General features: G+C 47.4%; 1 protein-coding gene across 1 annotated transcript; it reads left to right on the top strand.

Moving 5' to 3' along the window:
• The first annotated feature begins 21,087 nt into the window (after positions 1-21,087).
• LOC108292415 (protein S100-A7) lies at positions 21,088-24,115 on the top strand. The gene is made up of 3 exons (XM_017513295.2): positions 21,088-21,389; positions 22,860-23,016; positions 23,891-24,115. The coding sequence occupies exons 2-3, from the start codon at positions 22,876-22,878 to the stop codon at positions 24,053-24,055; spliced, it is 306 nt and encodes a 101-aa protein (XP_017368784.1). The 5' UTR covers positions 21,088-21,389; positions 22,860-22,875; the 3' UTR covers positions 24,056-24,115.
• Positions 24,116-24,338: the final 223 nt, after the last annotated feature.

Raw genomic sequence — 24,338 nt, 5'->3', positions numbered from 1 at the left:
GAGTGGGGAGCTTCGGCTCACACTAGCCAATCTAAAAACTGCTCACATAAATGTATCAGGAGGGGTCTAGAACTGTGCTTGGCACATAATAGGTGCTCAGTAAATGTTTGTTGGGTAGATGAACAAATGATTGCATCCTTACAGAGGCTGCAGAGGTCCTCTCTAGTCAGACCGGGATACCCTTGTCTTCTCTATCTGAATAAATATTTGCCTAGAGAAGAGATCCATTCAATAAATAGTATTTTATTTAAAACTTACTACGTTCCAGGAACCATTCCAGAGACTGAGGATACAGCAATAAACAAAACTGGTAGATGCCCTGCCCATGCGGTGTTATGTTTTCAAGGAAGTAGCTGACAATTGCTAGGCACATATACACAATTGTTTCAAAACACATTATGATATGAACTCACTTAATCTGTACAGCATGATCGGAAGATACTGTTAATTTTCCTGTTTTACAGATGATGAAACAGAGTCACAGGGAGGTTAACAACTTTCTCAAGGTCACGCAGCTAATACACATATGGCTGGAGCTGAACTGGGACATTTGGGCTCCAGGGTGAAGGCTCTCCTGACCACCATGCTATCCTGCTTTTGCAAGCTCACTCTCCTTCCCAAAAGGGAGAATGGGGGGAGTTTCTAAAGACAAACCAGCCATAGACTCTGCCCTGCTGTGGCAGGCGTCAGGGAGAGGACCTGTCCACCAACCGGTGGAAGCAAAGTGAGACCATCATGGAAGGGAGGGGAATTGCTGGGGCCATCACCTGGTTTCTGGGGGCCTGAATCCATGGCAGAAAGACACAGACGTGCACGCACCTCTTGCTACAAACCAAACACTGATCTTTGGCCCTGTGTCTCCACAGTGCTGGGGGAAATAAGCAAAAGCATTTTTTTTTTTTTTTTNTTTTTTTTTTTTTTAAAGCCAATCTTAGGATTTGTACTGATAGAATTTTGTCTTTTTGGGTGAGGGTGAGAAGCAATGGCAGATGTCAGTGTCAGCAGTATTTCCAAGGTGGAGTTTGGCGTGGGGACAAGCGTAACTTATTATTTTTATTGTTTTTGCCCCCAGCTGCTTTAAGGTTTGAGCTGAATCCCTGGAGCTCACGATGACGAATGGGCTGGCCTAGGGAGGAGGAAGGTGCTCAGACTTGAGCTGGGGACTTTATGTCCCCGCTGTTGAGAACCATCTGGGAAGTCAAGTTCACCTGAGGGCTGAGCTCTCACCTCAGGGACATTTGGGAACCAGGACACCTCCTTCCTACTGTGCAGTTGACATTCGTTTTTTAATCTGGCGGCTGTCACACCTTGTGAAGCTGAAACTGCATCGCCACCACCCACTTCTCTGACCTGGGGTGTGCCTGATGAGAGATTTGGGCTTCTAAGCCGCATGATTTAGCTCAGTGTCTCCTGCCAGCAAACCTGAACCTGTCAACAATCACAATACAAATCCCCCTACATTGATAAAGCACTTGCTACCTGTGGCTTTCACATCCATGATCTCTGTGAAGTAGTCAGTCCTTTCTCCTCTGACAGATGAGAAGACACAGACAAAGGAAATACAGGTTTTGCCTAGGGTCACATAGGGAGTTAGACCCCTGTGCTCCTGGCTCGGGGGTCATTGTGTTGTCCCCAGTCCCACCCTTCCATGCCTGGAGCCTTTACTGCACCCAGCAAACATGTTCTCTGTGAGCTCCAGCTGTGGCCGTCCTGCGAGCCTGCTGCCTAGCTGGTGGGGGAGGCTTCTGCAGAGCATGATTCTATGGCCATGGAAGGCCAAGGAGAGAGAGCTAAGAAAGTGCTGTGGTGTTCTGGAGTGGAGAGAGAACTCTATTTTCTTGAGTTAGTCAAGGAAGGCTTCCCAGAGGGGGTGACTTTTGAGTAGGGCCTTGAAGAAGGGTTAGGAATTTTCTAGGCAGAGAAGACAGGAAAGGGGATGCCAGATCAAGGGTGTGGTGTAGACAAAAGCATGGACAAAATCAGCAAGACCATGAGGGCTGGATAAAGAGGTTGTGGGATTAAAAATCACCAGCGCAAAACTAAACGTGAAAGTGAATTGTCATTTAGAACGAGAAAAGAGTTATAGCACATCATAAATTTCAGAAAGTCAGCAAATATTACAAACTTTGCAAAAGCTAGGAAAATGACAATATTTTTATAAGTGGGTGATACAACTATGGTACAATGATAGTTTTTGTTTTTCTATGTTTTCCTGGCTCTGTGATTTTGCTTCATGTGACAACCATTTTGTAAAATCACTTTCTACACGAGACTAGAAAGACAGTTCAGTCTTTCCTCTCATGTTATTGATTGAATTACTACTGATAATTTAGAGAGGTTTTTGTTTTTAGCTTCGCACCTTTATGCATAATGTTATGTAAATTTTTAGGATTATTGGCCAACTTGGGAAAACCTCTATCAATTTTTTTTTTTTTCACATACAAGTCATAAGATTTCAGGGCATCTCAAGTTTTTATAAAATGTAATTTTTTTTTTTAGTTAGGGTCTTACTCTGTTGCCCAGGCTGGGGTGTGATCATGGCCCACTGCAGCCTCCACTTACTGGGCTCCAGTGATCTTCCCACCTTAGCCTCCTGAGTCGCTGGGACCGCAGGCCTGTGCCACCACACTCAGCTGTTTTTTTTAATTTTTATTTTTAGTACACATGGGATTTTGTCATGTTGCCCAGGCTGGTTTTGAACTCCTGGGCTCAAGCGTTCTGTCCACCTTGGCCTCCCACAGTGCTGGGATGACAGGCTTGTGCCACTGCGCCTGGCCAAAACTTAATCTTAAATAGTTTAAAATTGACGACATTCTATATTGGTTTACTGTGAATGGCCTTCTGGCAGTGGCTTCCTATACAACACAAGGGCATCATTATTATTTCTGTTTGAAATTTACCTCTTAAAAAAAATTTATTTAGAGACATGGTATCACTCTGTCACCTAGGCTAGGGGTCCAGGGGTGAGATCACAGCTCACTGCAACTTCAAACGCCTGGGCTCAAGTGGCCTTCCTGTCTCTGTCTCCCAAGTAGCTGGGACTACAGGTGTGGGCCACCATGCTCGGCTAATTTTAAAATACTTTGTAGAGATGGGGTCTTGCTATGTTACCCAGGCTGGTCTCAAACTCCTGGCCTCAAGTGATCCTTTTGCTTTGGCCTCCCAAAGCCCTGGGATTACACACCTGTAATCCCAGCGTATTGGGATTACTGCACCTGGCCAAGATGCTGTATCTTGATATTAAACTCTAGGACAGCAAATTCTTTCCAGAGTGGCCTGTGGACTTAAAGAATGTGAGATCCAGAGCTCTGCAGCCTGCTGAGGTTCCGCTCACTGCTTCCCTGGGCCCTGACATAATTGCCTGTTTGGGGTTTGGGCTCGCCCCTGGCAGACCACAGCAGACTGTGCTCTGAAAGCACATGCCTGTCTGCTCTCTGGACAGTGGGCTCCTGCCAGGGACTCCTTAGATTAGCGGAGGGGTTAAGAGCCAGGCTTAGTAGTCATGCTGACCTGGGTTTGAATTTTGGTTGTGCGTCTACTCACTGGATGACCTGTCCATGTTATGTAAACATTTTAAGTCTCAGTTTCTTCACCTGTGTAATGGAATAATGTATTTACCTAACAGAACTTTCCTGTGGATTAAATAGAGGGATATGTGTAAATCACATATTGTATTTGCGTGGCACAGAGTGTTGAATAATTGGTAGCTGTTAATAGCTATTATTTTTGAATGACTGGAAAGGGAACCAGGGGAGACCATGTTTCCATCCCTGGATGCGCAATGCAGTTTCTGTGGGGCTCAGCAAAGATCTTCATTGCTCCGATCCAATATATCCTGTTACCCTACCTCAGCCCTAGGGATTGGAGTGGATCAGAAGGCTCAGAAGGCACAGGGTTCTGGTGCATTCATGAGCTCTAGGGCCATGCTGGGAGTAACTGAGCATGGGTACTGGGCCTGGAGGCTGGTGGACACGTGCTGGGCCAACTCTTGGTCCCAGAGAAGCACCTGTTCCTTACCAACATGTTCTTCTCTTCAATGAGTCATTACAGGGTCAGGTCAGACTCTGATTCTAGGTGCCGTGGCTCACACCTGTAATCCCAGGGCTTGGGGAGGCCAAGGGAAAAGGATCACTTGAGGCCAGGAGTTTGAGACCGGCCTGGGTAACACAGCAAGACCCCATCTCTACAAAGTATTTTAAAATTAGCTGAGCGTGGTGGTGCACACAGGTATACAGCCCATGTGCTATTCCTGAAGAGCAGGAGAGACTGCCTTTAACTGGTTATCAGACTGGCCCAGTTCACCAGCTCTGTCACCAACTAGAGTATGTGACCTTGGGAAGAGTCCTTCTCGCCCTGTATCCCAGTGTCTTCCTTCTCAGTTGACATCCTAGACACAACCTTTTCTTAAAAAGCCAATGTAGGCTGGGAATGGTGGCTCACGCCTGTAATCCAAGCACGTTGGAGGCCAAGGCGGGTGGATCACCTGAGGTCGGGAGTTCAAGACCAGCCTGGCCAACATGGTGAAAACCCGTCTTAAAAAAAAAAAAAAAGGCCAAAGTCTTTGATTTGGTTGATTGAGAGGGAGCAGGAGTAGATAACTCACAACGGTGGCTAAAATCTGAGGACTTTCTGACCCTTCCACTAGATCAAGAAATTTTGCATGCATTTCTTCTGACTTATAGTCTGGAAGCAATTGGAGCACAACCTCTACTTACTGCTTACAACCTTTCATTATTATTTTTTAGTGTTCCTGGGATATTTACTCCTGTTTACATTTGCACTCATCAGCAGGAGGTGGTCACTAAGTGCTGGTTTTGTTAAAGTGGAGGCTGCACCAGAGTATGACCTACGTACAGCATGAGCTGTCATGCTGTTTTGTGTGCACGTGTGTGTGTGTGTGTGTGTGTGTGTGTGTGTGCATATGCATATGTGTGTAGGAGAGGAGGTCCAGGACTCTCAGGGGGCCTGTCCAGAGTGAACCAGTTATATTCCTTAGGACAGTTGTCCTGCCTAAGATATCACGCTCCAGCCTTGACCCTCCAGGCTGTTGAGAAGAGTTTGCTGCTAAATCTTGGAGGTGGGGCAGAGAAGATGTGCAGTGTTTGGCTGGGGAGTCTTGCCACAAATGTCATGCTCCTTTGATGGTCATCACAAGAGCTCCCAATAACCGGCATCCAGTGCCAGGCAGGCTGCTGTACCGCACACAGAAGCTCAGCTCTCTCCTTTCTCTGTGTATCATCACAATCCAGTTCTGTTTCAGCACAACCCTCACACATATCACACCGTCCTTCCCTTAGATCTTTCCAACCCATATTATCATACATCAGCCTCCTTCTTCCCTGAAAGAACCATACCTTGTGACAAAACACATTGCTTATTATTTTATTCCAGCAGCCCTTTAAAATTATTTTATTCCAGCAGCCCTTTAAAAACAAAGATGAGTAATACCCATGCCGCGAAGTCTATGATGCCATGATTGATCTATTTCACAATTAACACCCAAGAAGATGCTACACTAGACAAGCCAGGTCTATTGAAGGTGATGAAGGAGAATTTCTTAAAATCTGTGCAGGTTTTGTGAGTGGAGGTCTTGCTGGGTCTGAGGCTGGGAGAGGTGTCAGTAGAGGAAGAATCCTTGGGCCCTGGTGTGGCTGAGAATCCAGGTCAGCTGAGAGGTTCTGCCAGAGGGCTCTGGTGGGCTGATCCTGGACTTGATCCTCCGTCTATCACTAACCTCCCTCAGGGAGCATCACGTTGATCAGATAGGATGAGCAAGGGGTGGCTTCTACTCTAGAGATCTTGGTAAGACACATACACTTTGAAGATTCAGGGACTCTACTATATCAGTGAGGTTTTTGGTCAGAGGTGGCCTGGAATAGCCCATGAGAATAAAAGACACATTGGTGCCTCTTGCATGCCCTACCACAGAGAAGGAAGCAAGCATGTGGTAAGTCTCACTCGTTCTGGAGGCCACGTGTTCCACACCTAGGAATACTGCTCTGGTGCATGAACTGGGTAGCATGGAAGGATGCCAGGTCTGGTGGGGTCAGGAGTGGGAAAGCACTCTGCAGCAGGTCCAGATCATACTGGACGTAGCCATCCAGTTGGGCCATTTACTTTGGTAGACCCTGTGATGTTGGAGGGGTTGATGGTGGTAAAAATATATTAAGGAGTTTATGGAAAGCCCCAGTAGGAGAATTGCAATGCAGGTCCCTGGAATTCTGGAGCAAGGCCACGCCATCCATAGCAGGGAGTATATAATTTTTTTGGGAAACAGGTCTGGCATATTATTGGACCCTGGTTTGATCCTGGGGCATCAAGTGATCAAGCATCTCAAGCTGTCCACTGTGAGCTGGGCTCTGCTGGACCCACTGAGTTACACAATAAACCTGACAGCAGGCCATCATAAAACAGAAATGGTATCTTTGGAGTTGAGCCAGAGCACAACTGGAGGGCGTGAGTCAGCGGCGTGGGCATGTGGCCTAGAACACCATGTCATCTGTGGGGTTTCCACCATGCCTCTTCCCCAAGCCAAGCCTATAGCTATGCGGTATTTCTCATGTGATAAACTGAAGGAAGAGAAGGTGGCCTGACCTTGGTCTGTGGATGGTCAACTTGCCACATGAGTGAAAGCCAGAAATGGACAGCAGCTGCATTATAGCCACATTTAAATGTGACTTTGGAAAACAGCCCGAGGTACCTTGCTCACATGTATGTACATGGGAATGAGGACATATGTGCGCAAGGGACCTTGTCATCCATTTGGAAGGAGAATTGACTGAGGTGAGAATACATACAAATTATTCGCAGCAGCCAGTGGCCTGGCCATGTAGTCGTAGGACTGAACGGAAAGGGATGAGAAGAGACGAGACAGGGAAGGTCGGGGTAGAGGCATGTGGATGGACATATGGGGGTGGGGACAGAGCATGAAGATCTTTTTTTATTACACTTTATCACCCACTGAAAAGCATAAGGGAGAGGCAGTGAACAGCCAAGTCGACGACGAGGCCAGTTGACATCAGACAGCTTTGCCATTGGCCACCCCAGCCCTGGCTCAGTGGGCACATGACTGGAGTGCTCTAATGGAGTGCCGTAATGGCAGACGTGGAAGTTACAAGTGAATCCAAGAACATGGACTTCCCTTTACCAAGGCTGACCTAGCTGCTGTTGCCTCTGAATACCCAGCCTGTCAGCAGCAGAGACCAATGCTGAGCTCCAGATATGGAACTATTTCTCACTGAACCCAGTCAGCCACTTGGAGCCAAATGGGCTTCCACCATGGGCACCTTCTATACAGAAAGGACCAACGATTTGTTCTCATAGGTGCAGATTTTCCCTTCCTGTCTGCGTAGCCTCGGCCAGCACCGCTATCGAGGGGCTTACAGAATGCCCATCCACAGGCATGGAATGCACCCAGGGGACTCAGCTTTATAGGGAAGTGGGTGCGGGATGGACCCAGCTCATGGTGGTATCACACGCCACATCCCCCAGAAGCAGCTGGCCTCACAGAGCCCTGGCACAGCCTCAAAAGGCACAGCTGAATCACCTGCTCAGAGGCAACACTTTGCAAGGCTGAGGTTCCATCCTTCAGGAAGCAGTAGATACATTAACTATTTCCTTTCCTTCCTGAAGACTCATGGTTGGCCCCACTTACAATCACTTCAGGGACCCACCTGGGGCGTGTGTACTTCTTAGCCCTACAACTCTTGGTTCTGAAAGGTTAAAGGTCTTGGTCCCTAGAGGAGGCATACCAGGGGACACAACAAGGGCCCCATTGAACTACAAGCTGCAGCTGCTACCAGGGCTCCAACAGGGGAGAGGGGATCAACAGGGCGGAGGATGAGTCTATCTTGGGGCAGGAATAATTGATCTCGATCAGCAGGAAATAGGGCTGCTGCTACACAATGGAGGTAGTGAGGAGTGCGTGCAGAACCCAGGTGATTCACTTGGCCACTTCCTGGTACTCCCTTGCCCTGTTGTAACTGTGAACATCGTGTCATCATGGTGCAGCAACTCTGGTCTGAGAACAAGATGATGGTCAAGGACTCAGCTTCCTCAGAAATGAAGGTTTGGGTTGCACCATTAGGAAATTCATTAAGATCTGCCTAGGTGATAGCAAAGGGTGAGGGGAATTTAGAGTGCACAGAAGATGAGGGAGAGGAGTACCAGCTGCATCCCTGAGACCAGCTACAGTGATCGGTGGTAATTCAGGAAAAGAGGCCCATGGTAACCATGGGGGAGGTCTTCCCTAACCCGTGTGGAAAAGCAGATCTATGATGGGCAAGGAGTGGGCTGCAGAGGTCATGAACACGTGCAGGCTACAGGAATCTCATGCTACAGGTAGCATGGGGGATTGACAATGCCAGCAGCTGCCCCTCTGACTCCACCAACATTTTTGCACTTGGGCCACACTTCCTGTGGGCCTCTGTCAGCCAATGGCTGAGCATAGCAGGAATACCAAGGTGGGCCAGTTACTGAAAGATGTGGGGTTCCTCAATGGATGACTGGCTTGGGGACTCCCCACCAGCATGGCCAACCCTTTCTTGGAACTATGCTGTAGTCTGAGACTCTTCCCACCCAACTCTCCTTCCTCCCAGGTCCCTTCTCAGGTGTCAGGCATGCACTGAAGTTTGAAGGCTTTCCCTGCCATCTCTTGCTATCTTCTTCCTCCCCAATCATCCTTCACAGATGTTTCTTCCAACAAATTTTTTGCATCTTTTCTTGGCCTCTTCTTGGAGGACCCAAACTAACCCAAAATGGCAGACGCACACACGCACGCATGCACGCACGCGCGCATGCACACACACACACACACACACGCACACACACACACACATACATATATTTGCCATTATTTGGTCAAAAATTGGGATTTGAGGAACCAAAAAAGTTCCCATACCTCTAAGTATCTCGCTGCCAGCTTGTTACTGAAATTCCCCTTTAGACTATTTCTTTTGGACTGCGGCCACAGTGAGCCACTCACTCTCATTTTCCAGTGTTATTCTATTCAGCATTGGCTTTTGCATGCCTGGTGTTGTCGGAGTCAAGTGATTGCCAAGATAAATTGCCCAAAGTCGCTGCTCACCATTTTCAACTCCTGCCTGCTTTGCCTCTCACCAATGGCCTCTCACAGCCGTTCCAGTTGTATCCTTTGTGCTGTACATTCAAAAACAAGACTTCTCACTCCCTTCCCTCAGCTGAGACCTGTGATTAGCAAGTGCTTACCTTTAGGGAAGGGGATGTGCTTTCTAGTTTCTACTTCTCACAGCTTGCCATCTGCAGGGACTCCAGGTCTGCAGGGCCGGCTAATGGAGAAGGAAGGGAAAAGGGGACACTTGACCAGGAAGTTTCTTATGCTGAAAGTCAACTTACTAAAAGAAGGCACAAATTATACATGTACTCCTCAATGAATTACCATGAAGTGAACATACCTATGTAAGCAGCACCCAGGTCAAGAAATAGACTATTAATAGGACCCTAGACCCCCTCTAATGCTCCATTTTAGTCTCCACCCCCCACTTTTAAAAGAGTACCACTTACATTTAGTGTGACATCATAGATGGGCATTGTTTTTAACTTTATGCAAATTAAGTTACATGGCATACATTTTTTCTTTTTTAAATGAGTTTTGCTCTTGTTGCCCAGGCTGAAGGGCAGTGGTGTGACCTCAGCTCACTGCAGCCTCCACCTCCTGGGTTCATGTGAGTCTCCTGCCTTAGCCTCTGGAGTCCTGGAATTACAGGCATGAGCCACCATGACAGGCTAATTATTTGTATTTTTGGTAGAGATGGGGTTTCACCATGTTGGTCATGCTGGTGGCATGCATTTTTTTGGTGTCTTGTTTCTTTTAAAAATGTTGATTGTGAAATCAACTCATGTTGTAGGTAACTGTAAGTTTGTTCATTTAACAAACTATTGTGTAGCATTCCATTGTATGAATATACCACCATGTATGTTCATCCATTCTACCACCAGTAGGTAGCTTTTTCAGTTTGGCATTGTTTCCAGGTTTTGAATATTATATTGCCATTGAGAATATTTAAATTAATTAATTAATTTAGAGATAGTGTCTTGCCCTGTTGTCCAGGCTGAAGTGCTGTGGCATGATTATAGCTCACTGCAGCCTTGAACTTACAGGCTCAAGCAATCTCACCTCAGCCTCCTGAGTGGCTAGGGCTACAGATGACTGCCATCATGACCAGCTAATTTTTTATCTTTTGTAGAGATGGGTTTCAGTGTGTTACCCAGGTTGGTCTCACACTGGCCTTAGCCATCCTCCCACTTCAGTCTCCCAAAGTGCTGGGATAACAAGGTGAGCCACTGTGCCCCTCCTCACTGTGAACATTTTTGTCGGTGACTTTTGGTGCACATAGGTGAACATTTCTTTGTATATTTAATTGCTGGGTCATAGGATACGAACATATTCAACATTAGTATATATTGCCAAATGGTATTGAGAGAGGCGAGTTGTATCAGCTTAACAATATGACTAGCAGTGTAAGAAGGAAGATTCTAGTTATTTTACATTCTTCATTATCTCTATTTTTAATTGTAGCCATTCTTGTGAATGTGTATTGTGGTCTTGTTGTGGTTTCAGTGTATACACTTCCATGATGACTAATGAAGCTAAGTATTTTTCAGGAGTTTCTTGACCATTTGAATATCCTCATTTGTGAAGTGGTTGTTCAAGACTTTTGCCCATTTATTCTTTCTTGGCTGTCTGCCTTTTCCCTATGGATTTGCAGGAATTTCTTATATATTTTGCATATAACATTCTTTATATTTATGAATATATATGTGTGTATACATATACATATATGCACATATATAAATAGAAAATAAATATATTTTGCCACTTTGTGGCTTGCGTTTCCACTCTCGTAATGATGAGTTCTGATAAACAGTAATTCGTACCTCTAATGTTGTACATGTAATACCTTTATCGTCAATGCATGCTTTTTTGTTCTCTTGAAGACATCTTTGCCTGCTCCAAGATATCATAAAGATATCTTCCTACGTTTTCTTCTAGAGGCTTTGTTGCTTTACTTTTCACAGTTAGATCTATAATCAATTTAGAATTAATTCTGATGTATGAAGTGAAGTAGAGGTCTTTTTTCCATATGCATATTAAATGAGGATTATTTGTTAAAAACACTATCCTTTTCCCAAAACACTGCAGTGTCTGTTTCTGTACCATCTACTCTGTTCCATTTGTTTTTATCCATCCTTGCACCAATGCTAAATTCCTATAGCTACATAACAAGTCTTGATATTTAGTAGAGTAAGTTTTCTAGCTTTGTTCTATTTCTTCATAGTTATGCCTATTTCAGACCACTTAAATTTTGGAACCAATTTGTCAATTTCAACAATAATAACCTGTAGAAATTTTGATTGGTGTTACATTCAATCTATAGATCAGTTTGGAGACAATTGGTATCTTTACAGTATAGAGTGTTCTAATCATGAACATGGTATATTTCTCCATTTATTTAGGTGTTCTCTGTCGACAAAAAGAGTCAAACTCTGTAAAATATTTAAAAAGATTTATTCTGAGCCAAATATGAGTGAGCATGGCCCATGACACGGCCCTGAGGAGGTCCTGAGAACATGTGTCCAAGGTGGTTGGGTGCAGCGTGGTTTTATACATTTTAGGGAGACAGAAGACCTTAATCAAATACATTTAAGGAATGCATTGGCTTGTTCCAGAAAGGGAGGACAACTTGAAGCAAAGGGAGGAAGTGTGGCTTCCAGGCTGTAGGTAAATTTAAACATTTTCTGGTTGACAATTGGTTGAGTTTTGTTTAAGGACCTGGGATAAATAAAAAGGAAAATTCAGGTTAATGTAAAAGATTGTGGAGACCAATGTTCTTTTGAAGCCTCATAGCAGTTGCCCTTAGAAACAATAGCTGAAAAAATGTTTCCTAGTCAGACCCTTTAAAAGGTGCTAGACTCTCAGTTTATTCAGAATTGGAGGGCCCTGGAAGGAAAAGGTCTAGCTATGTTAATAGAGATTTTTTACAGATGCGAATTTTCCCCTACCAAGGACAAAGCTTGCAGGGCCATTTCAACATGTGACAAAGAAACATGTTTTTGGGTAAGATATTTTGATTTTCTTCCTTGTCTTATACCAGAGTCAGGATGGAAAGTAAGTCACGATATATACGGTTAAATAAAACCCATCTGATGAGAATTTATGGTTTGTAGGGCTTAACTCCCCAGATCCCTTAGAAGGGAATTTGGGCAAGATAAAAATAAAATCAGAGTTTAGTATTCAGAGGTTTACTCACAATTGGCACTGAAGCACCCTTGACCCCAACCCTGTTCCCACCCAGGGTTTTATACAACTCAAGGATTGGGAAGACCTCTAGAAGGATAACATTCAGTTGCTGGCTAAGAGGGCAGTGGGGTGGGGGTGCAGACAATCAAGCGATTATCTTAAAAACTAAAGAAATGTGGTGTGGTACTCAAGACGATAAATCAGTTTATTCTAATTAAATATTGAGGCTGCTTTTGGGATTTTTGCCAGTTCTCACCAGCCTATACTTTCTTCTTTACATATTTTTTTTTTTTGAGATGGAGTCTCACTCTGTCGCCTAGGCTGGAGTGCAGTGGTGTGATCTTGGCTCACTGCAACCTTGGCCTTGTGGGTTCAAGCAAGTCTCCTGCCTCAGCCTCCTGAGTAGCTGGGACTACAGGTGCATGCCACCACACTCGGCTAATTTTTTTGTATTTTTAGTAGAGACAGGGTTTCACCGTGTTACCCAGGATGGTCTCGTTCCCCTAACCTCGTGATCTGCCTGCTTTGGCCTCCCAAAGTGCTGGGATTACAGGCCCGGCAGACCATTTTAATTTTCTTTTTTTTAAGACAGAGTCTCACTCTGTCGCCCAGGCTGGAGTGCAGCGGCTCAGTCTTAGCTCACTGCAACCTCCACCTCCAGGGTTCAAGTAATTCTCCAACCTCAGCCTCCCGAGTAGCTGGGATTACAGGCATCTGCCACCACGCCTGGCTAATTTTTGTATTTTTAGTAGAGACGGGGCTTCTCCATGTTGGCCAGGCTGGTCTCGAACTCCTGACCTTAGGTGACCTGCCCACTCCCCCTTGGTCTCCGAAGGTGCTGGGATTATAGGCATGAGCCACCGCACCTGGCCCTTTTTAATCTTTAGGATTAGAGCAACCTGATATCCTAGTCAACAGCCTCAAAAGTATCTGAAACATGTGTTGGATGGGCTGTGCTTGAAGTGGGAGCTACTAGATGCATTAGAATCCTCACCGGGAATGCAATAAAGAGAGGATGCGTTACTGCCGTGTAGAGAATCAGAACAGGATTCGAGCAGAGGGAGTCCCTGGGCTGCTTCTGTAGGACCGGGAGGCTGCTGCAGAGTGAGAAGGTGACCAGCCGCAGTGAGTTCTTCCTTTTTGCTGAGCACCGTTCCATGGGCTTCACATTCACCCCTTCATCTCCTCTTCTTCTCAATTGCTGAAGGAGCACAAGGAATGACAATGAAAGGAGCATGCTGGGGACACAGCTGGTAACGCAGAGGCACATTTCAAACCCAGGCCCGCGGGCCCCACCTACCTGTTCTCAACCACTACATTACCTTGTCTCCGAATAACAGGGGATCCAGCCTTGGGGAGAGTGGGAGAAGGGCCCCACGGTTAGAGAAAAGAGCTGGAGCAGAGGCGCTTAGGTGGGAGCCGGCCTGGGCTGACAGACGGACAGAAAGAAGGGCTGGAGTGGTGTCAATGGAGCCCAGAGAGACAGGAGATGAGGTCTCAGGAGAAGGCAGAGGACAAGCCAACGAGGACTTTGCAAAATTTGGACTTTAAACAGGATGGGAAGCCACTAAAAGATCTTTAGTAAGGGATACACCAAATTCATGGACTGGAACACTCTGCTATTGTAAAGCTGTTAGTTCTCCCAAACGTAACCTATAGATTCAGTGCAATCCCAATCCCAAAGTCCTTGCTGGAATTTTTTTTTAGAAATTGACAAGTTAACTCTAAAAAGTGTATGGACAGGCCAAGAATGGCCAAGACAATCATGAAAAAGGAAAGAAATGGGAGGATCTATAGTACTAGACGTCAAGATTTATCATAATACTCCAGTAACTAAGATACTGTTGGTCTGGTTCAAGGACTGTCAAATAGATCAATGGAACTAAATAGAAGTCTGAGAAAAAGACACACATGTATAGTATTATTCTGTGACAAAAGTGGCACTGCTGAGCACAAGCTTTTCAATACATTTTACTGGACCAACCGGATGTTCATTCTCATGAAATGAAAATGAAACTAGACCACACAAGTGGACAAAAGGATAATTCCAAGTGACCTGTAGGTTGACAGCTCTCTGAGCCCTGTCGAAGAGTAAAAAAGCCTCAATAGCAAATGTAAAGATATTCAAGACCCCAGTCTTGAAGATGTACTTCTGTATTTTCTTCTAAGAGTTTTAGTTTTAGCTCTTTTGCGTAGGTCTGTGACCCATTTTGAGTTAGTTTATGTGTATGAAGGAAGGAAGGAAGGGGTCCAGCTTCATTCTTTTGCATGTGGCTGTCCACTTGTCCCAGCACTATTTGTGGGAAAGACTATTCTTTCTCCATTGAATTGGCTTGGCGGGCTTGTTGAAAATCAAGTGACTTTGCATGTGAAGGCTGAGAACACTTTATCGTGGACTCTTAGCTTCACCTATGTAAAGTCATCTCTCTGCTCTGCCTCCTGTCAAAATCTGACATGACTCTTGCTCAAAACAAGCTTTGTTTCCTGAGTTCTGTGGCCTTGTCTCATGTGGAATGATCATGGCTCATTAACCCACTCCACGTCCACTCTGTGGGCCACGGCCATGCCCTGTCCCTGCTGTTTTATCACCTGCTTTTTCAATTAGGACTATTTTTAAAACAGTTCCCCAATTATTAAATATTTTTTGAGTGCTTGATTCTAAATAGCTACATTATATGGAATTCCTGAACCATTCTGACTCACACATTTCTGACATCAAATGTGTGGGGGTTTATATTTCCTTTTTTTTTTTTTAATCCCCACACTAACCAATTCGCCAACTCTTTGAACACCACGGGGGTATCCTACAATTCAGTTCTGACCCTAATACCCAGAGTTAGCACAGACCCCACAAGGTGAAGGCCCAGCCCCACAACACTGCGCCCACTTCCAATGCCAGTCTCAGCACCTGCCTTCACATACTCTGACTGGCTATACGTTGGAGGTTCAAACCCCCTCTTTGGGTTACAAAATCTGCTACAGGAGTTCACAGGAGTCAGAAAGGTACTTTACCTGTGATTACTTGTTTATTACAAATAATGCAACTCAGAGAAAGCCACGTGGAAGAGACACACAGCGCCACGCATGGCGGCAGCATGGAGCTCCCAGGCCCACTCCAGGTGCCCACCCTCCCTGCACCCCACGTGCTCACCCGCCCAGCAGCTCTCTGAGCCCCGTTGTTTGTGGTTTCTGTGGCAGTCACGTTATTTGGGCATGGCTGATTAAATCACTTCACTCGTGAGTGAAGGCCTCCCGCAGCTGCTCTCTGGCGGCCCAGCGTGGGGCTGAAAGCTCCAGCCCTCTAATCACATGGTTGGTTCCTCTGGCAACCAGCCCCATCCTGCAGCTATCTAGGGGTCCACCAAGAGTCACCGCATTAGCACAGACTCAGTGTGGCTGGAGGAGCTTGTTATGAATAGCAAAAGAGCTTCCTTACCCCTGTCATTCAGGAAATTCCAAGGGTTTCAGATGCTCAGTGTCAGGAACAGGGACAAAGACCAAATGTCCATTTCGTGTCATCACAGGGATTCCATGTGTATATGAATCAAGATTTACTTAATTCCCCATTACTAAAATTTAATCGTTTTAGTTTGTTCTTGTTTCTACCAACTCCATTAACAATTTCATCCCCAGCATATGATTTTGTGCAGCGCTCTCTGGTAGGCCTTGGAGAGAGAGAAGAATGCAGATGAAATAAGAAAAGGCCCCTGGTCTTCAGAAGCTGGTGGTGAAGATATCTTTTTTTAAAAGCTGCAAGATTGCTGCCAACGTAGGACACACAGCCTAAAGAAGGGCGGGAACCGGCAAGGACGGCCCAGCACGTGGAGACCTCCCCTGCAGCCACAAGGGCGAGGTGTGTGCGCGGTGGCGCCACTGTGGGGAAGCTTGGGAAACAAAACCAATTCTCTGCCCTCAGGACCAGAGTTTGGCCTGCGTTTCTGACTGGCGTCAACTGTAACAGAACAGCTCTGACAAAAGTCAGAATCCTGCAGTTCCCCTTGGTCAGGGAACCTTCCTGGAGTGGCCTCCACTGCTTTCTCCAGCTTGCCAGTTTTAACCTACAGGGCCCAGCTTCCTCTTGAAATTGGATGAGATGAGGAACGATCATTGCCAACTTGAAATCTGGCTGAATAGGTAAATTTCTCAGGGTACTCATGGGTCACTTCCCAGCACTGTCTGTGTATGTGGCCTCTGAGAAAGCAACCCCCTTTATCAGAATAACAGAATTGACAGTCAAGCCTTCCAGCCAACCCATTCAAGACAGGATGGTGGGTGTTAGCCCAAAACCTCATCATTTTATAAGCCCCCTGCCATTTTACAGACCTTGGTCACGGCAAAACATTCCATGGAGATTCTGGCCGTGAGAAACGTCCCTAACGTCCCGACTGCAAGGCACAGGAACATCCTTACCACAACTGCTGGGCAAAGGTCCAAGAAACAGCCTGTCACGTCCCACCATAAAAAGGTCCAACCCACCTGATCACATAAGCAGCTTATCAATATCCTCCCAGGCAGCAAGTCATCAACGCCCAGACACCACCGCCCCCCCCGCCCAGGCCTAGAAATTACCCCAGCCTGTAAGCGGCAGGGGGCTGTGGCAGCAGGCTGCTCCCCCACCTCCTCAGGTCTTGTGCCGGACATAACACCTGTAGAGCCTCCGATTCTCTCTGCACCTTTCTTTAACCCTTGCCCTCCCTTGGACCACAGGCTCTAGGCTGCAGCTGGGTGTTCTCATCCTCCAGTGCGGATGGCTGACAGCAGAACAGAGTCCTAATAATCTCTTGTGAACGCTGTGGGACTCTCTCTCTCTCTCTTTGTCCCCCTCCCCCAACTGCCGCTTGAGTCCAGGGATGCAGCCGGCCAACACCACCCAGAAGGGCCCCAAACAGAAGAGCTGACTGTCTCGGAACATCCCTGTGGCTCTCTCTGTCCTCCCCTCTGCTCCTGGCAGTGCTCCACGTCCTATTGAAAGGATGCCCAACAAAGCTTTCCCTGGTTCCCCCACCTGAAAAGCGATTTCTCCTCTTCCAAGTTCCCACACACTTTACCTGAACCTTTCTGAAGACACCTGCCTCACTTGCTAGTTCAGCCAACGTGTACGGAGTTCTCTGCACTGGAGGCTGGGGGCACACGACCAAGGGCGGGTGGCATCAAACATAGCACATGTGTGGCCAGGGCTGTCACCAAGATGTGCAGGGACATGGGGATGGTGGCTCTGCCTGGAGAAGGCTTCACAGAGAAAGTGACCACTGACCTGCCTGGGGAGCTGGGGGTTCCCCGGCTCTGTCCACCCCACTCTCTCACCACACACTGGCTTAGTGGAGCTCCCTCCTGGGGCCGGAGCATGGCTCAAAGCACCGTCCACATCCACTCCATCTCCCTGACACCCCCACACCTGCTCGCCAGGAACACAGTCGGCACTCAAAACACAAATGAATGGATAGAATACAGCAAACAGAGCAAATGGCTTCCTGTCCTCTTCCCCAGCAACTTGAGATTTTCTAGAGACCCAGGAGTGAGTTGCCTCTACCTCAGACTGAGGAGAGGGGAGCTCCCCCAAAACATGGAGGAGATGAACATATCAACCAGCCAGATTCCTGTTCACGGCCAGCCTGTTGCGAGCTCTCCCCGGTGGTCAGCAGTGGCTGGGAGGCTGGATGCGTGCTGGGGCGGGGTGGGTTTATGGAGTGTTTGTTCCAGACATGACACAGGGGAAGGGCTCACAGGGTTCACTGTGATCAGCAGGTGCAAAAGATAAGACTCTATTAGGCTAATTTGCTAAGATTCTGATTTTGGCAAAAACAAATGATCAGTTTTTGGATGTCTCAAATATGTTTGAAATTTATGCATATTCTTCATGGTTGAGCACAAATTTATGAATGTATGTGTGTATAAATAAACGTAAGTGTGTCCTTCAAATATTTTATACCAGGAATCAGAAAATTATGGTCTTCAAACCAAATCCAGCTGGCCACCCCTTTCTGGAGATTAATGTTTATTAGACGCGGCTGTTGTCATCCACGGTGCCCTTATGTCTGGGGCTGCTTCTGGGCTGTGGCAGATTCTGCCCGCCCTGCTCTGCACCATTTCTGTTGTTTTGTTATCTGACTACTCTATTGAGTCCTGGGAAGACTCTGCCAAAACCTGCCAAGTGATATAACTTTGTCAGTTTTCATTAATTTCTTTTAACGTTTGCTTTATATAATTTAAAATTGTGTTCTTGTGTATACAAGGATAACACTATCACCAGCACTGAGGTTCACACCTGTAATCCCAGCACTTTGGGAGGCTGAGGTAGGCGGATCACCTGATGTCAGGAGTTTGAGACCAGCCTGGCCAACACGATGAAACCCCATCTCTACTAAAAATACAAAAACTAGCCAGGTATGGCGGCATAGGCCTGTAATCCGAGCTATTCGAGAGGCTGAGGGAGGAGAATCGCTTGAACCCACGAGGAGGAGGTTGCAGTGAGCCGAAATGACTCCATTGCACTCTAGCTGGGGCAACAAGAGCAAAACTCTGTCTCAAAAAAACAAACAAACAAAAAAGGATAAGACTGTTGCATCTTGGTGACTTGCACACTAATCAATGAGAACTATTCTTCTTTTCTGTTTAATTTCTTTCCTTAGAATTCTTTGTTGTCTTGTATTAGTATTGTTGTCCCTGATTTCTTTTGTATTGCTTTACTTCTGTTCCTTTTTTTCCTACGTGGTGATGATCTATAACTCAGAATGAATCACAGACCTAAATGCAAAACACAGTGTTACAAAACTCCTCGATGGTAGCATAAGAGGAAACTTGATCATCTTGGTTTTGGTGATGTCTTTTTAGATGCAACACCAAGGCATAGTTCATGAAAGAAAGAATTTGTAAGCTGGACTTCTTTAAAATTAAAAATTTCTGCTTTGTGAAAGATATTGTCAAGAGAATGAAAAGACAAGCCATAGACTGGGAGAAAATGCTTACAAAAGACATGTCAGACGAAGAAGTGCTATCCAAAACATACAAAGGACTCTTTAAACTTCACGGTAAGACACAAACCAACCAATGAGAAAATGGGCCAAAGACCTTAACAGACTTCTCATCAGAGAAGATACAGCAGGTGGCAAATCAGCATGTCAGAAGATGCTCCACATCATATGTCCTCAAGGAAACGCAGATTGAAACAACAGTGCAATGCCAGTACACACTTATGAGAATGGCCAAAATGTGGAACACTGACAACACAAAACGCTGAAGAGGGATGTGGAGCAATAGGAACTCCCATTCATTACCGGCAGGAACACAGAATAGTACAGCCACTTTGGAAGACAGTTTGGTGCTTTCTTAAAAAACTAAACACATTCTTACCATAGGATCCAGAAACCACACTCCTCAGGATTTACCCAAAGGAACTGAAAATATGTCTCCTCAAAAACCCGCGTACAAATGTACATAAATAGATTGCACAATGGTGAAGTCGGAGCTTTTAATGTAGCCCATCCTAAATAGCGTGCATTATACCACTAAAAATGTCTCATCCTTCACCCACTTCCTGACTGCCGCCCTTCACAGTCTCCAGTGGCTGTGATTCTACTCTCTGCCTCCATCTGTATGTATGATGTAGCACCCACTTATAAGTGAGGGCACGGAGTATTAGGCTTTGTGTTTCTGAGTAATTTCACTTAAGGTCATGGCTTCCAGTTCCATCCATGTTGCTGCAAAGGTGTCATTTCATTCCTTTTTATGGTTGAGTATTCCGTGTGTGTGTGTGTGTGTGTGTGTGTGTGTCTGTGTGTGTGTGTGTGTGTGTGTATATCTTTTGCCACTAAAATAATATCACCATTATATGCAGAAGTGGGAGAGGGAGAAGCAGGTGCCCCTGGTTACATGAGGACTGATGGAGAAGGAAGCTGAAGGGATATGATGGGTGGAGAAAATAGGCCCCACCTAGGAAGATATCACATTGGCTCTATGGAGCCCCAGAGTGCTTAAGGGGCCGGCACTGAATGAACCCGGAACTCTCCAGCAGCGCACAAGGAACACTGGAAGGGGGCGGCAGAAAAAGAGCCCATTTCAGTGATTCACCATCTCTCTTTCCTCACCGTGCCCCAGGGACTCTGCGCCTTCCCAACCTCCTAGCCCCTACCTGGGTCAACGTTTCCGCAGCAGGTTAGGGCACATTATGGCCAAAAGCACAACGCCCAACTCCTACACAGGCTGTTTTGCATAGAGGAAGAAAAACATTGGAGACTTTCTGGGAAGTTACTGCCTTGGGGCAGGAAAGAACTTTGCTCACTCCCTGCCTCCAGGCTTATTCCATGGGGGTCACTCAACCTAGAGAGGGAGACCCCGACCCCAGTCCCCGCACCTGGATCCAGGGCTTCTGTGAGGGGCTGACCCATGACTGGCAGTGAGGTGACCCTGCTTCACTCCCTGGACTTTGAGTTCCCATGGGGCAGGCCCTGATGCGACCCAAGACAGAGCAGAGGGGATGAGAGTAAGGATTTGATTCGGGCTTTTCTGTGTTCCTATGGTGATTTGCTGTGTTTACTAGCTGAGTAACCTTGGAAACATCTCAACTTCTTTCCAAAAATAGAGGCTGCGGTGCCTGCCTCATAGGACGAAGAGGACTGGGGAGGATGCAGGCGCAGCAGGGCTCCTGATGTCTGCACATGAAAACGCGCAGGACGTGGAGGGGTCGTGAACAGGCCGTCACAGCAACTGTGCGGGAGGACTAGGAGACGGAGCAGACAGACCATGCTGCTCTGGAGGCTGAAGCTCCATCCTCTTTGGGTCCGGAGCCCCAGCGCTCTTTTCTTCCACTTGCTGTCCCGCGACTACACATGCACCTGCTGCCTTACCCCCAAATCAAGGTTGAGCCAGAGAAGGCCCCAGTGCGGTCTCTGGGGTGGTGTGGGACCTGGTGACCTGGGACTCTGGCCAGAAATCCTGAGCAGAGTCTGCTGGGTGTGTCCCACCCACCTGATGTGGGGCAAGAAACAGATGACAGAGGTGGCCCCGGGCCTTCCAGCCCCTGGGAAGAGCCAGGCTGAGCCTTATAAAGGGACTGCTGTTCGTCCAAACGCACACATCTCACGCATCCTTCCCCTGCTGACACGTCCCAGCTCTGGTAAGTCTCACCTGCCCCTCTGCCTTTTCTAGCAGTGCCCAGTGTTTGGCCTGCTGTGCTGTCTGCAGTAGGGGGAAGGGCTGCGGATGAAGTCTCAGGATCCAGGGTCTAGGCCAGCTCTGCCACCAGCCGGGATGTGTGACCTTCACTGGAGCCCGAGAGCGCTCCTCTGTAGAACCAGGAGGCTGGACCAGCCCTGCCCATTGCTCCTACGGGGTCTCCTGAGACAATTCCTGTGGAAATGTCCCCAGTGGGACCTGAGCACAGCACCCTCTGTTTCCTCCCTGTCTTCTCCTCCCTGGATTCATCCTCTTGTTGGGGTCTGGGGTTCTGAATCCCCTCTGTAGCTCCACCCCCACAGAGGGTGGAGGGATAAAGGTCCCTTGTGAATGCTTTGGGGGCTCTTCAAAGCCCCAGGCCTGGGACCTACAAAGTCTCAGTTATCCTCGGAACTGGGCTGAGCCCCTTGCTTTGGCCTCAGATTCAAAAAGCTTTGGGTGGCTCCTTTTAGTCAGTTGCCGGCACGGCGCTTTCTCCTGCGTTGGGAGGTGATGGGGGTTTATTGTCAGATGCTACACGCGTTAGCCAAGGTCATTTTCTGGTTCTTTGGAAAGGGTGGGAAGTGAGAGCTGCACTGTCCTATTTTTCAGGCTTGGGTGCAGGCCAGCCCAGACTATCTGCTTTGGAAAGTCAGAACTTTTTATTTAAAGAGTCAAGCCTTGGTGATTCAGAGGGTGCAGATAATTCCCAAGAGCAGACCTGAAGGGACCCCCGCCTCACCCCCATCCCATTCAACAGCTTAAGAACCAGGAAGTCATTTCTGTTCCACGTAACAGAGGCTGTGCCTGTTTCTCATTCCCAAGGGAATGCAGGAAGGGCCCCCGTGCTCAGGACAGGGCTGTGTTTCCAGCTCACACTCACGTCCACACTCACATGTGCACCTGGAGCCTGCAGACACCGTGTCAGGCAGGGCTCGCACTTGAGTCAAGGTGGGGCCCACGGTGTCTTGTTCCTCAAGCAGCCCAGGAGGGTCAGAGACCAGATCAAAGGCCATTGTCCTGCCCCTGTGACTCTCACCCCGACGGTGAAGCTGGAGGAGATGGATTTGGTGCTGTTTGAGGAGTGGGGTCTGCCATGCGCGGCTGTGGCTGGGGGTCCCAGCTCAGGAGGGTTCAGTTCTTCCACGTGCTGTTGGCCCCGTCTCTTCCTGCTTCTAGCTCTCCAAAGCACCGTCCACAGCTGGCCTTCCAGCTACATCTCCTCTTGGCCCCGGCCAGGATGGGGCGGGTCTCAGACTTGGTTCGACCCTCCCATGTTTGAGCAAATTACCTCATCACATTAAAAAAGTCGAGTTCCTTCTGCTCCATCTCAGCCCTGTTTTACTCGCTCCTCAGCTGTCCTTTCTACACCTTCATATAGAGACCTTAATTCTAAGGAAGGGAAAGAAACGATTGTCTCTGTTTTTTGAAGCCTTTTGAAAGCAAAGATGAGCAGCACTCAAGCTGAGAAGTCCATAGTGGGCATGATCAACATGTTTCACAAATACACCGGACGTGACGACAAGATTGACAAGCCCAGCCTGCTGACGATGATGAAGGAGAACTTCCCCAACTTCCTCAGTGCCTGTGTGAGTCGGGGTCTAGCTTCTCAATGTTGGTTGGGCCCTGGCATGGCTGAGGATACGTTTTCCTGTGTGACCTTGGACAGGTCACCCTCATCCTCTGATTCAAAAATTTCTCGTTTGCAAATAGGGCTTTATTGCTTGGACCCTATGGGGATCTAAGGATGATAGGGGAACAAGTCTGACAATGGTAAAGGTTTATACAGATATAAAGATGTTATTAGACGGTCAGCAGAGTGCAGCTTGCGGGCAGTGCACAGTCCCTCCCAGCGCTCACTGACCCTCTCTCTGTGAGACTTAAATTCACATGCTCAGGTCCTGCTTCCCGAAGGCCCCACATCAACATCCCTGAGATCGATAGGAAAGCACTAGAAGTTCCATTGCTAGTTGAAATTCATACCCCTCTTTGTAATAAACAAAACTCATTAGCAAATCTGAAAAGTATTGTGGGCTACTAGGTGCCTAAGGGTCTAGATGACCAAGAACAGGGAACCCAGAAAGATGACTTTGGTGGAAAAAGAGTAGAAAGGAGAGGAGGTCAGAGAAGAAAGGAGAGGAGGTCTACCTGGGGTAGACCTAAGGTAGGTAGTGCCCTTAAAGGCTGGGGACAGGTGAGAGTGAGGCTGGGGCAGGAGACTCCCCTTGCCAAGATCACTTAACAGAGTGCTTTGGGACAGGACCTGCCTCCCACCCTGAGGTTTTTGTCAAAAAGTCTCCCTAGGGAACTCCAGGGGTAACACAGTCATCCTCACCCCAACTTCAGCGACGCGCCCTGTGCTGTCAGGCACGTGTCTCTGTCTCTGCCTCCTCCCCTCCTCTCCCAGCTCCAAAACTTGTCTGTGATTGAATTTTTCTCGTTTGTATGTTTTTCTCTCCGTAGGACAAAAAGGGCACAAATTACCTGGCCAATGCCTTTGAGAAAAAGGACAAGAATGGGGATAAGAAGATTGATTTTTCTGAGTATCTGTCCCTTCTGGGAGACATAGCCATTGACTACCACAAGCAGAGCCACGGAGCGGAGCCCTGTTCCGGGAGAAGCCACTGATCCAGCCCCACCCAGGGCCACCAGAGACCCCAGAACAATAAAGTGTGTCCCGCCATGAGACACTTGCCTTATGTCCCTCTCTTTGTGACTGACGTTGTCAAAACTACCAATTCCAGGTCAAGTTTGTTGGAGAATCCCCTGACTCTCACGCAGTGAGTCACCCAGGAGTAATGTCCCTCCAGCAATGTCCCTCCTGTGGCTTCCAGCAGAGCTGAGCTGCCTCTCACACAGGTCCCGGTGTCCACCTCTGGCCCTCTCCCTAGATGCAGCCACCACGGCAGGT

Source organism: Cebus imitator, unplaced genomic scaffold (assembly GCF_001604975.1).
Source record: "Cebus imitator isolate Cc_AM_T3 unplaced genomic scaffold, Cebus_imitator-1.0 Scaffold491, whole genome shotgun sequence".
NCBI classification, from domain to species: domain Eukaryota; kingdom Metazoa; phylum Chordata; class Mammalia; order Primates; family Cebidae; genus Cebus; species Cebus imitator.
Note: the sequence above shows the minus strand (reverse complement) of the source record. Positions and strands in the feature narration are given on the sequence as shown.